The 13,832-nt window shown below is 43.6% G+C and overlaps 1 protein-coding gene across 4 annotated transcripts in view; it reads left to right on the forward strand.

The window, feature by feature from the left end:
* LOC115156999 (protocadherin-15) overlaps positions 1 to 13,832 on the forward strand; it is a 329,145-nt gene that overhangs the window by 158,018 nt on the left and 157,295 nt on the right. For all 4 annotated transcript variants that reach the window (XR_003868374.1, XM_029704842.1, XM_029704851.1 and 1 more), the window contains exon 12: positions 10,385 to 10,591. Coding sequence is in view for 3 of the 4 variants with exons in the window: in XM_029704842.1 (XP_029560702.1) it covers positions 10,385 to 10,591 (207 nt within the window). In the remaining variant the exon portion in view is untranslated. The remainder of the gene's footprint in view (positions 1 to 10,384; positions 10,592 to 13,832) is intronic.

The raw sequence follows: 13,832 nt of genomic DNA on the forward strand, positions 1-13,832 counted from the left end.
GAATGGTTTTAGTGATAGATCCTTCTCATTATGAAAGTACAGTACATATTACTGTACCAGTAAGACTACAGCACTTACAGTTACTTACCGGTTCTCATTTCGAAATATCCGGATGATACCTGCAACAGTTTAGCGGCTCAGATTTGGTTGAACCCGTTGCCCAACCTCCCTCATGATCATCCCATGGTTGACAACATGGCCAACCATAGTCGCTCTGATTTCATCAGTTATTGTGTTCCTGACTCCCCTTCCTCGTCCTCTCCTTCTCCCTCATCTTATTTCACCTTTTCCTCGTCCTCCTCTTCTTACTTCTTCTCCTCGTCCTCCTCGCCCTCCTCTTCCTCCTCCTTTAGTTCTCACCCCTCTTACTCTCTGTCCAGTGTTGCCCTACATTGTTGTCCAAACCAAATGTTTACCTGTGGACTATTTATAGTGCTCAAGCTCTGATTTGTAAGTGATCTCATTATATAAAAGTGTTTTCACATGTGTCAAGGTGGAAAGGCAATTGGCGAAATGGTGTAGCAATGTAGAGACCAATGTTTATAGTTTTGCTAAAAGTGTGTTATAAAATTACAAACTGAGTGTAAAGCAGAGAACGTGAATTCAGTTTGGCACACTTGGTAAATGCATTGGCTACTAGTGTTAATGGTTTCAGAGATAGTGCCTCTAAAATCACTGTTCGTGTTTTAGGATTCAGATTAAACTGTAAATGACTGTGTGTTTGTATGTAGCGGTCTTCTGTTCAACCTAGAATGTCGTGTGTGTGTGTGTGTGTGTGTGTGTGTGTGTGTGTGTGTGTGTGTGTGTGTGTGTGTGTGTGTGTGTGTGTGTGTATGTGTATAGTGTCATGCTTGCTCTGCTGTGCACCAACAGCCAGTATACAAAAGGGTTCTCCAGCTGTCCCCATAAGAACCCTTTTTGGTTACAGGTACAACCTTTTTTGGTTCCAGATAGAACCCTTTTTGATTTCAGGTACAACCAACTGTGGAAAGGGTTCTAGATAGAACTCAAAAGGGTTCTACTTGAAACCAAAAGGGTTCTACCTGGAACCCAACAAGGGTTCTTCAAAGGGTTCTCCTATGGGGACAGCCGAAGAACCCTTTTAGGTTCTAGATAACACCTTTTTATCTAAGACCAGCAATGTGCTTGAGTGATGTTCTCCTTCAGGATTCAGAGTGCCCTCCTCCTCTCTCTTTCCCCTTCAGCTTTCGTCTTTCCATCCCTCCCCTCTCCATCCATCCCTCTAGTCTGAGAGGGGGAGAGATCAGCTCAGCAGTAAACCCATTTACCAGTCTGCCCTGTCCACTGACAGTTATAGAGTGCTAATCCTTTCCCTCTTTTTTTATAAGGCAAAAAAAAAAAAAACGATTATCTTTCCATAAGCATCTGTTGGTGTTGGAAAGTTTCTTCTAGGCTTCATTGAGTTGGAACTTGCCAGGCTGCGAATAAAGCAGATACTGCCCTGCGGCTGCGTTTAAATATAGACACACAGTATGAATAAAGCAGATACTGCCCTGCGGCTGCGTTTAAATATAGACACACAGTATGAATAGAGCAGATACTGCCCTGCGGCTGCGTTAAATATAGACACACAGTATGAATAAAGCAGATACTGCCCTGCGGCTGCGTTTAAATATAGACACACAGTATGAATAAAGCAGATACTGCCCTGCGGCTGCGTTTAAATATAGACACACAGTATGAATAAAGCAGATACTGCCCTGCGGCTGCGTTTAAATATAGACACACAGTATGAATAAAGCAGATACTGCCCTGCGGCTGCGTTAAATATAGACACACAGTATGAATAAAGCAGATACTGCCCTGCGGCTGCATTTAAATATAGTCACACAGTATGAATAGAGCAGATACTGCCCTGCGGCTGCGTTTAAATATAGACACACAGTATGAATAAAGCAGATACTGCCCAGCGGCTGCGTTAAATATAGACACACAGTATGAATAAAGCAGATACTGCCCTGCGGCTGCATTAAATATAGACACACAGTATGAATAAAGCAGATACTGCCCTGCGGCTGCGTTAAATATAGACACACAGAATGAATAAAGCAGATACTGCCCTGCGGCTGCATTTAAATATAGACACACAGTATGAATAAAGCAGATACTGCCCTGCGGCTGCATTAAATATAGACACACAGTATGAATAAAGCAGATACTGCCCTGCGGCTACGTTAAATATAGACACAGAGTATGAATAAAGCAGATACTGCCCTGCGGCTGCATTTAAATATAGACACACAGTATGAATAAAGCAGATACTGCCCTGCGGCTGCGTTAAATATAGACACAGAGTATGAATAAAGCAGATACTGCCCTGCGGCTGCGTTAAATATAGACACACAGTATGAATAAAGCAGATACTGCCCTGCGGCTGCATTTAAATATAGTCACACAGTATGAATAGAGCAGATACTGCCCTGCGGCTGCGTTTAAATATAGACACACAGTATGAATAAAGCAGATACTGCCCAGCGGCTGCGTTAAATATAGACACACAGTATGAATAAAGCAGATACTGCCCTGCGGCTGCATTAAATATAGACACACAGTATGAATAAAGCAGATACTGCCCTGCGGCTGCGTTAAATATAGACACACAGAATGAATAAAGCAGATACTGCCCTGCGGCTGCATTTAAATATAGACACACAGTATGAATAAAGCAGATACTGCCCTGCGGCTGCATTAAATATAGACACACAGTATGAATAAAGCAGATACTGCCCTGCGGCTACGTTAAATATAGACACAGAGTATGAATAAAGCAGATACTGCCCTGCGGCTGCATTTAAATATAGACACACAGTATGAATAAAGCAGATACTGCCCTGCGGCTGCGTTAAATATAGACACAGAGTATGAATAAAGCAGATACTGCCCTGCGGCTGCGTTAACTATAGACACACAGTATGACACAGATGCATCTGAGAGGAATAGTCTCACAGCCAACTCTACCAGCGAGGAGTACTGTATCATTTTAGTCAACAAGATTTTTGCAACGTAAGCTTAACTTTCTGAACATTCGAGATGTGTAGTCCACTTGTGTAGCTAGTAGGACTGACTTTGTGTTAGCTGGCCAACGTTTAATCACTTCTGCGTTATGAAAGGTACCAGACACGGACACGAATGATCCATTGGTAGTTTGTTGTAACCAAGTATTGGTGCTAACCATGTGTTATTGGATGCTAGCATGCTAGTTAGCTACGGCGTCATAGGACACGGTGCACTGGTAGAAGCTGGAAGAATACTGTACCAAGTTATCTAGCTGAATAAACTAAGTTTGAGCCTATTGCTGGTAACATTGAACCACTGTAGTTTACATCAATTATAATTTCTAAAGTGGAAGTTGGAAAGTTATATTTGAGTGTCATTGAGTGTCATTGAGTGCTCATTCAATCTCCTTTGCATTAGCGTAGCCTCTCCTGTAACCTGTCAACCATGTGTCTGCCTGTCCCTGTTCTCTCCTCTCTGCACAGACCACACAAACACTTCACACCGCGTGGCCGCTGCCACTCTAACCTGGTGGTCCCAGCGCGCACGACCCACGTGGAGTTCCAGGTCTCCGGCAGCCTCTGGAACTGCCGGTCTGCGGCCAACAAGGCAGAGTTCATCTCAGCCTATGCTACCCTCCAGTCCCTCGACTTCTTGGCGCTGACGGAAACATGGATTACCACAGAAAACACTGCTACTCCTACTGCTCTCTCCTCGTCTGACCACGTGTTCTCGCATACCCCGAGAGCATCTGGTCAGCGGGGTGGTGGCACTGGAACCCTCATCTCTCCCAAGTGGAAATTCTCTCTTTCTCCCCTGACCCATCTGTCTATCTCCTCATTTGAATTCCATGCTGTCACAGTCACTAGCCCATTCAAGCTTAACATCCTTATCATTTATCGCCCTCCAGGTTCCCTTGGAGAGTTCATCAATGAGCTTGACGCCTTGATAAGTTCCTTTCCTGAGGATGGCTCACCCCTCACAGTTCTGGGTGACTTTAGCCTCCCTACGTCTACCTTTGACTCATTTCTCTCTGCCTCCTTCTTTCCACTCCTCTCCTCTTTTGACCTCACCCTCTCACCGTCCCCCCTACTCACAAGGCAGGCAATACGCTTGACCTCATCTTTACTAGATGCTGTTCTTCTACTAATCTCACTGCAACTCCCCTCCAAGTCTCCGACCACTACCTTGTATCCTTTTCCCTCTCGCTCTCCTCCAACACTACTCACTCTGCCCCTACTCAGATGGTATTGCGCCATCGCAACCTTCGCTCTCTCTCTCCTGCTACTCTCTCCTCTTCCATCCTATCATCTCCTCCCTCTGCTCAACCCTTCTCCAACCAATCTCCTCATTCTGCTTCCTCAACCCTCCTCTCCTCCCTTTCTGCATCCTTTGACTCTCTATGTCCCCTATCCTCCCGGCCGGCTCGGTCCTCCCCTCCTGCTCCGTGGCTTGACGACTCATTGCGAGCTCACAGAACAGGGCTCCGGGCAGCCGAGCGGAAATGGAGGAAAACTCGCCTCCCTGAGAACCTGGCATCCTTTCACCCCCTCCTCTCTACATTTTCTTCCTCTGTTTCTGCTGCTAAAGCCACTTTCTACCACTCTAAATTCCAAGCATCTGCCTCTAACCCTAGGAAGCTCTTTGCCACCTTCTCCTTCCTCCTGAATCCTCCTCCCCCCCCTCCTCCCTCTCTGCGGATGACTTCGTCAACCATTTTGAAAAGAAGGTTGACGACATTCGATCCTCGTTTGTTAAGTCAAACGACACCGCTGGTCCTGCTCACGTTGCCCTACCCTATGCTTTGACCTCTTTCTCCCCTCTCTCTCCAGATGAAATCTTGCGACTTGTGATGGTCGGCCGCCCAACAACCTGCCCGCTTGACCCTATCACCTCCTCTCTTCTCCAGACCATTTCCGGAGACCTTCTCCCCTACCTCACCTCGCTCATCAACTCATCCTTGACCGCTGGCTACGTCCTTTCCGTCTTCAAGAGAGCGAGAGTTGCACCCCTTCTCAAAAAACCTACACTCGATCCCTCCGATGTCAACAACTACAGACCAGTATCCCTTCTTTTCTCTCGAAAACTCTTGAGCGTGCCGTCCTTGGCCAGCTCTCTTGCTATCTCTCTCAGAATGACCTTCTTGATCCAAATCAGTCAGGTTTCAAGACTGGCCATTCAACTGAGACCGCTCTTCTCTGTGTCACGGAGGCTCTCCGCACTGCTAAAGCTAACTCTCTCCCCTCTGCTCTCATCCTTCTAGACCTATCTGCTGCCTTTGATACTGTGAACCATCAGATCCTCCTCTCCACCCTCTCCGAGTTGGACATCTCCGGCGCGGCTCACTCTTGGATTGCGTCCTACCTGGCAGGTCGCTCCTACCAGGTGGCGGGGCGAGAATCCGTCTCCGCACCACCTGCTCTCACCACTGGTGTCCCCCAGAGCTCAGTTCTAGGCCCTCCTATTCTTGCTATACACCAAGTCACTTGGCTCTGTCATATCCTCACATGGTCTCTCCTATCATTGCTACGCAGACGACACACAATTCATCTTCTCCTTTCCCCCTTCTGATAACCACGTGGCGAATCGCATCTCTGCATGTCTGGCAGACATATCAGTGTGGATGACGGATCACCACCTCAAGCTGAACCTCGGCAAGACGGAGCTGCTCTTCCTCACGGGGAAGGACTGCCCGTTCCATGATCTCGCCATCACGGTTGACAACTCCATTGTGTCCTCCTCCCAGAGTGCTAAGAGCCTTGGCGTGACCCTGGACAACACCCTGTCGTTCTCATCTAACATCAAGGCGGTGACCCGATCCTGTAGGTTCATGCTGTACAACATTCGCAGAGTACGACCATGCCTTACACAGGAAGCGGCGCAGGTCCTAATCCAGGTACTTGTCATCTCCCGTCTGGATTACTGCAACTCGCTGCTGGCGGGGCTCCCTGCCTGTGCCATTAAACCCTTACAACTCATCCAGAACGCCGCAGCCCGTCTGGTGTTCAACCTTCCCAAGTTCTCGCACGTCACCCCGCTCCTCCGCACACTCCACTGGCTTCCAGTTGAAGCTCGCATCTGCTACAAGACCATGGTGCTTGCCTACGGAGCTGTGAGGGGAACGGCACCTCTGTACCTTCAGGCTCTGATCAGTCCCTACACCCAAACAAGGGCACTACGTTCATCCACCTCTGGCCTGCTCGCCTCCCTACCTCTGCGGAAGCACAGTTCCCGCTCAGCCCAGTCAAAACTGTTCGCTGCTCTGGCACCCCAATGGTGGAACAAGCTCCCTCACGACGCCAGGACAGCGGAGTCAATCACCACCTTCCGGAGACACCTGAAACCACACCTCTTTAAGGAATACCTGGGATAGGATAAAGTAATCCTTCTACCCCCCCCCCCAAAAAAAAGATATAGATGTGCTATTGTAAAGTGGTTGTTCCACTGGATATCATAAGGTGAATGCACCAACTTGTAAGTCGCTCTGGATAAGAGCGTCTGCTAAATGACGTAAATGTAAATGTCTCAGAATGGAGGGGAAGGTGCAGCTGGTTGTCCGGTGGACAGAGACGTATACTTTTATGATGACTATCATATTTGAACTGGATTTGACTGATACGTGTATGTGACTGACTATCGGAGTGGTTTGAGAGATGATAATGACCTACATGTTAATCACCCTTCATTAACTATATGGAGTCGGTCATCCAACGCTTTCTACCACCACTGTAATTGAATGAAGCTGCAGAGTATGCATTTGGTTATGGACCACTTCTAAGATTTAATAGTTTCAGTAACTGCTTGTTTAAATTCTGTTTGTTTAAATTTGGTTCTGATTCTGTTTCATATGATCGCTGCTCGCGGGTGTCAGTTATAGAATCTGATCTTAGTTGGGGGGGGGGGGGCAATCGAGTTAATATTCCCCCACCAGGGAGGTGTGAAGTGCTTTTGACACAAGACATTGCTATTCATATATACACAGTTACAAACTCTTCTAGCCAGGAACGGAGACCATGCTGTCACTCACTTAACACTTTGGCTTCCATGTTGAGTTATCACAAGACATGGCCTCAGAGGCGAGGATGGTGTTTGATGCAGTAACCTTGAGATTTTATTGAAAATATAACTGAAAATAATATTTAGTGTTCCACAGAAACACAAGTGTTTTGGTTGATTGTGTGTGGGGCATATTATTCAAAACTGACAGCAAAATTATACAGTTACAGTGCCTTCATAAAGTATTCACAACCCTTGACTTTTTCCATATTTTGTTGTTACAAAGTGGGATTAAAATGGATTTAATTGTCATTGTTAGTCAACGATCTAAATAAAATACCCTGTAATGTCAAAGTAGAAGAAACATTCTAACATTTGTAAATAATTCCTGAAAAATAAAACACTAATATATATTCATCAGATAAGTATTCAACCCCCTGAGTCAATACATGTTAGAATCACTTTTGGCAGTGATTACAATTGTGAGTCTTTCTGGGAATTTCTCTAAGAGCATTCGAAACTTGGATTGGGAAACATTTTCCCATTATTCTTTAAGAAAATCCTTCAAATTGGTTGTTGATCATTGCTAGACAACGATTTCCAGGTCTTTCCATAGGAACATGCACTGTCTTCTTGGGAAGCAACTCCAGTGTAGATTTGGCCTTGTGTTTTAGGTTATTGTCCATCTGAAAAGTGAATTCATCATACAGTGTCTGGTGGAAAGCAAACTGAGACAGGTTTTCCTCTACGATTTTGCCTGTGATTAGCACCATTCCATAATTTCTTTATATTGAAAAACTCCCAATTCCTTAATTTTTACAAGCATACTGTCACATCCTGACCATGATAAGCTGTTATTTTCTATGGTAGAGTAGGTCAGGGCGTGACAGGGGGGTTTATTCTATGAGTTCTATTTCTATGTTCTTAGGTTCTAGTTTTTGTATTTCTATGTTGGTTTGTTTGGGATGATCTCCAATTAGAGGCAGCTGGTCCTCGTTGTCTCTAATTGGAGATCATACTTAAGTAGGGGTTTTTCTTCCTGGGTTTTGTGGGTGATTATTTTTGAGTAGTGTTTGTTTCACCTCTGCGTCACGGTTTGTTCTTTTTGTCTTTCAGTTTATTTATGTATTGCATAGTTTTACAGTATAAATCAAATGTGGAACGACACACATGCTGCACTTTGGTCCGCTCCTCTCTACGACAACCTTGACACATACTCATAACATGATGCAGTCACCACTTTGCTTGAGAATATGGAGAGTGGTACTCAGTAATATGTTTGGGGCAAATCCAATAAAACACAACACTTTGTATTCAGGACAAAAAGTGAATTGCTTTGCCACATTTTTTGCAGTATTACGTTAGTGCCTGTTGGAAACAGGATGCATGTTTTGGGATGTATATGCTTCCTCCTTTTCACTCTGTCATTTAGGTTCGTATTGTGAAGTAACTACAATGTTGTTGATCCATCCTCAGTTTTCTCCTATCACAGACATTCAACTCTGTAACTGTTTTAAAATAACCATTGACCTCATGGTGAAATCCCTGAGTGGATTCCTTCCTCTCCGGCAACTGAGTTAGGAAGGATGCCTGTATCTTCGTAGTGATTTGGTGTATTGATACACCATCCGAAGTGTAATTAATAATTTACCCATGCTCAAAATTATATGCAATGTCTGCTTTTTAAAATTTTTCCCCATCTACCAATTGGTGCCGTTCTTCGTGATGCATTTGAAAACCTCCCTGGTCTTTGTGGTTGACTGAGGGACCTTATAGATGATTGTATGTGTGGGGTACAGAGGTAGTCATCCAAAAATCATGTTCAACACTATTATTGCACACACAGTCCATGCAACTTATTATGTGACTTGTTAAGCACATTTTATCCCCTGAACTTATTTAAGCTTCCCATAACAAAGGGGTTGAATATTTATTGACTCAAGGCATTTCAGCTTTTCATTTTTTATTAATTAGCCACAATTTCAAAAAACATAATTCCGCTTTGACATTATGAGCTATTGTTTGTAGGCCAGTGGCAAAAATCTCAATTTAATCTATTTTAAATTCAAGCTGTAACACAACTAAATGTGGAAAAAGTGAAGGGGTGTGAATACTTTCTGAAGGAACTGTAAATAAAATGCTATTTTAAAATTGACAGCAACAACCATACTGTACCATCAAAGGACAATTAATAATATATTGTATTTTAATTTTTTTTTAAATTGGGGGGGGGGGGGGGGGGCTTATATTTGCCCTGTTACAGAAGCGTGTAATGGAGATGTTTCTTGCATATCCCCCTGAGACAGCCGCAGGGAATGGGGGTCACAATTATACAGTGACCTTTGGACAATTAGAGTTAAGTGCCTTGCTCAAGGGCACAGCAACATATTTTTCACCTTGTCGGCTCCGGTATTCGAAACAGCAGCCTTCGAACCTAACCTCGAGGCTACCTGCCACCCCCTATATAATCACTTTTATTTCAGTCAATGACATAAAGTTACTATTGTCAGAATGTCCGATTTAATAATGTCAGATTGTTGTTACACAAAGCTTACCCTGCACATACATATCAAAGTGCAATTAGAAGGCATATTGTTCACTCATTGAAATGATATAATATTCTAATATAATTGTGAGTGACATAGCCCCAGGGTAACGCTAGACACTTTGATGCATGGGGAAATTAGCATTTCTTTATTTTGTGTATTTTGTCTGGTAGACCAGTCAGGGAATGGAACTGAAGACAGTTGATTTTGTGGATACAAGCAATCATGGAGGTGGAGGGATATTGGCAACACCTTTGAAGGCTAGGTCTTTAATGGAACATTCAGCTGGTTGATGAAGGCATTCATTTCATCACCAGTCAGTGGTTTTTATCTAAGAGCTGCAGAAGACACCCCTCTCCCTCTTTGTTGTCATGATCAATAATTGCAAGGCGGTTTCATTACTCTATTGACACAACTGTACTGATTGACCATAGATTGGATCAAAATGACTGATGGAGAGAATAAAACAAACGCCTCTACAATGAATGAGTCTCCAGTCTACTTCCATGTTTGTTAGAAAGGAATAGAATTACAAAGCAATAAGCATCACCCTTTGGTATTCTCAAATCTCATTCCAATTGGTTATTTTTTTGTATCCTTGTTGGATTCAATCACGTTTTTATCAGTTATCTTTGGAAAGTTTAGTCCATGAACCAAGCATTACTTGTGCAAAATCTCAGTGCTGCTTACATGCACATTTTGAGTAGTTAATTAGGGGGGAAATGTTTTTGAAAAAAAGTGAATCTGGGATAGTTTTGTGTCCAATAAGAACACAAAAAAGTATACACTGTGCCTTAATGAACGCCACCCTGTTCTATATTTTCCAGGCAGAGCAGGACAACGGCCACCCCCTGCCTGCATTTGCTAACCTCCACATCGAGGTTCTGGATGAGAACAACCAGTCACCATTCTTCCTGGAGACCACGTACCAGGGCTTCATCATCGAGTCAGCACCAGTGGGTACCACAGTGTTCACCGACGCCAGCCTCACCACCCCTCTGGGGATCAACGTTCTGGACAACGACATTGAGAAGGTAAGACCTCATAGCTGACCGGTCTCTTCATCAATTCATTCATTTGTTTGTTCATTTATTCATTCATCTGTTCCTTCTTTCTTTCATTCATTCCTTCATTTGTTCATTCATTCCTTCATTTGTTCATTCATTCCTTCATTTATACACAATCTTTCTATGGAAGACTGCTGTAGATGTTGATGAGAGAGTTTGCGATCATGTTGAGGTCGAGAGCAGAGAGGTCGACAGCAGAGAGGTCGAGAGCTGATCTTTTTACAGTACATACTGTTGATTCAAGTGTTTGTCTAGTCATCAAATCAAATCAAATTGATTTATATAGCCCTTCTTACATCAGCTGATATCTCAAAGTGCTGTACAGAAACCCAGCCTAAAACCCCAAACAGCAAGCAATGTAGGTGTAGAAGCACGGTGGCTAGGAAAAACTCCCTAGAAAGGCCAAAACCTAGGAAGAAACCTAGAGAGGAACCATGCTATGAGGGGTGGCCAGTCCTCTTCTGGCTGTGCCGGGTGGAGATTATAACAGAACATGGCCAAGATGTTCAAATGTTCATAAATGACCAGTATGGTCAAATAATAATAATCACAGTAGTTGTCGAGGGTGCAACAGGTCAGCACCTCAGGAGTAAATGTCAGTTGGCTTTTCATAGCCGATCATTCAGACTATCTCTACCGCTCCGGCTGTCTCTAGAGAGTTGAAAACAGCAGGTCTGGGACTTGTAGCACGTCCGGTGAACAGGTCAGGGTTCCATAGCTGCAGGCAGAACAGTTGAAACTGGAGCAGCAGCACGGCCAGGTGGACAGCAAGGAGTCATCATGCCAGGTAGTCCTGAGGCATGGTTCTAGGACTCAGGTCGAGAGAGAGAGAGAGAGAGAGAGAGAGAGAGAACTTAAATTCACACAGGACACCGGATAAGACAGGAGAAATACTCCAGATATAACAGACTGACCCTAGCCCCCCGACACAAACTACTGCAGCATAAATACTGGAGGCTGAGACAGGAGGGGTCAGGAGACACTGTGGCCCCATCTGATGATACCCCCGGACAGGGCCAAACAGGCAGGATATAACCCCTAGTCTAGATACAGTTCCATGATCCAAATATGTCAGCTGCAAATAAGGTGTTTGCTCTTTCAAGATGATACTATAGGAATTAATCAGCAAAAAAACATACATGGCTTTTTAGTTTTGAAGCCATTTTATCACCATCTCTCAGTTGAGAAGGTTGTTCAATCTATTGTTTGTCCTATTTTTTTTAGCTCATCCCTGGTGATCAGCCCGTATGTTTTAGCTGATGCATTCATGCTGCATGATTACTAATGTGAAGTTCTCTTTCTCTGTTTTTCTACTGATCCGCCTCTTTTTAAACTATCCAATTCTCATATTTGCATTTCTGCTTCACTTGTGTTTTTTATTGATTATTGTTTCAATTTTTTTGCCAGCTTGGTTAGTCTTTGAAGTGATCTATTTTTCTCTAACCTGAGAAGCTTGTAGTAATGTAGGGAAAGGTTCCCCACAGTACATGGATGTGTTTATTACATTGTAGTGCTGGGCAATATGGACAGAAATCTATATTGTGATAAATTGCCTGAATTGAAGCGATAATGATGAATAGAATGATGCGTTTATAACATTAAGGTGCACCAGTTTTTTGGTTATGATCCTTTAAACTACTTCTACTAGTCTGATGGTTGCAGCCATCAATTGTCCCATTAACAATCACCCATATTAGCAAAATTATTTCATTTCAAATTTCACATTTCTCTAGTAAAGGCTACTTATCAAAATGTGTATTTACTATGGTGTAACGTTCGGCGTCTGGTGACGAGGAAGTGGACCAAAACGCAGCTGGGAGCGAACACATGTTTATTCAACACACTGGAATTAAACATGTACACAAAATCAAGAAAAAATGCCAATACGTTACGTGCTCAAATAACGAGACAACACCCCACAAACAGCGTGGGGAAAACAGCACTTAAATGTGATCCCAATCAGAGACAATTAGCGACAGCTGTCTCTGATTGGGAATCGACAGAACCCAACCTAGAATTTCCCACCTAGAGCCTACACAAGGCTAAAACGTAAACAAAACACAAACCAAGGAAAAATACCTAACATGACACACCCTGACCCAATATCCCCGAGTTCACCTGGTCAGGTCGTGACATATGGATCCCCATTAGCTGCTGCCAAGGCAACAGCTACTCTTCCTGGGGTCCGGCTGTCACAAGGATCAGACCAAAACGTAGCGGGAATGTGTATACTCATCTTCTTTTTATTTTGAAGAAGGAGAAACAAAAATAAATACATATACAAAAAGAAACAGTCCTGTCAGGTGCAACAAACACTAAGCAAGGAACAACTACCCACAAAATCCCATAGAGAACAAACACCCCTCTTAAATAGGACCTTCAATTAGAAGCAACGAGGAGCAGCTGCTTCCAATTGAAGGTCAACCCCATTAACTAAACATAGAAATAGAAAGACTAGAACGAACATAGAACATTAACCACAAACCCCGATACACATAAAACAAACATCCTTCTTACATAAGAACATAGCCCAACAAACCCCGAAACACTCTAAACAAACACCCCCTGCCACGTCCTGACCAAACTACAATAACAAATAACCCCTTTACTGGTCAGGACATGACACCGGCAAAATTAAGGCAATTTTTTAAACATTACAATACATTCATAACAGATTTCACAACACATTAAGTGTGTGCCCTCAGGCCCTTACTTCACTACAACATATCTACAACACAAAATCCATGTGTACGTGTGAGTATAGTGCGTATGTTATCATGTGTGTGTGAGCATGTGTCATGTGCCTATGTTTGTTGCTTCACAGTCCCTGCTTTTCCATAAGGTGTATTTTTATCTGTTTTAAAAAAATCTAATTCTACTGCTTGCATCAGTTACCTGATATAGAATAGAGTTCCATGTAGTCATGGCTTTATGTAGTACTGTGTGCCTCCCATAGTCTATTCTGGACTTGGGAACTGTGAAGAGACCTCTTGTGTCATGTCTTGTGGGGTATGCATGGGTGTCCGAGCTGTGTGCCAGTAGTTTAGACAGACAGCTCGGTGCATTCAACATGTCAAAACCTCTCACAAATACAAGTAGTGATGTAGTCAATCTCGCCTCCAATTTGAGCCAGGAGAGATTGACATGCATATTATTAATGTTTGCTCTCTGTGTACATCCAAGGGCCAGCCGTGCTGCCCTGTTCTGA

This window comes from Salmo trutta, chromosome 2 (assembly GCF_901001165.1).
Source record: "Salmo trutta chromosome 2, fSalTru1.1, whole genome shotgun sequence".
Classification (NCBI taxonomy): domain Eukaryota; kingdom Metazoa; phylum Chordata; class Actinopteri; order Salmoniformes; family Salmonidae; genus Salmo; species Salmo trutta.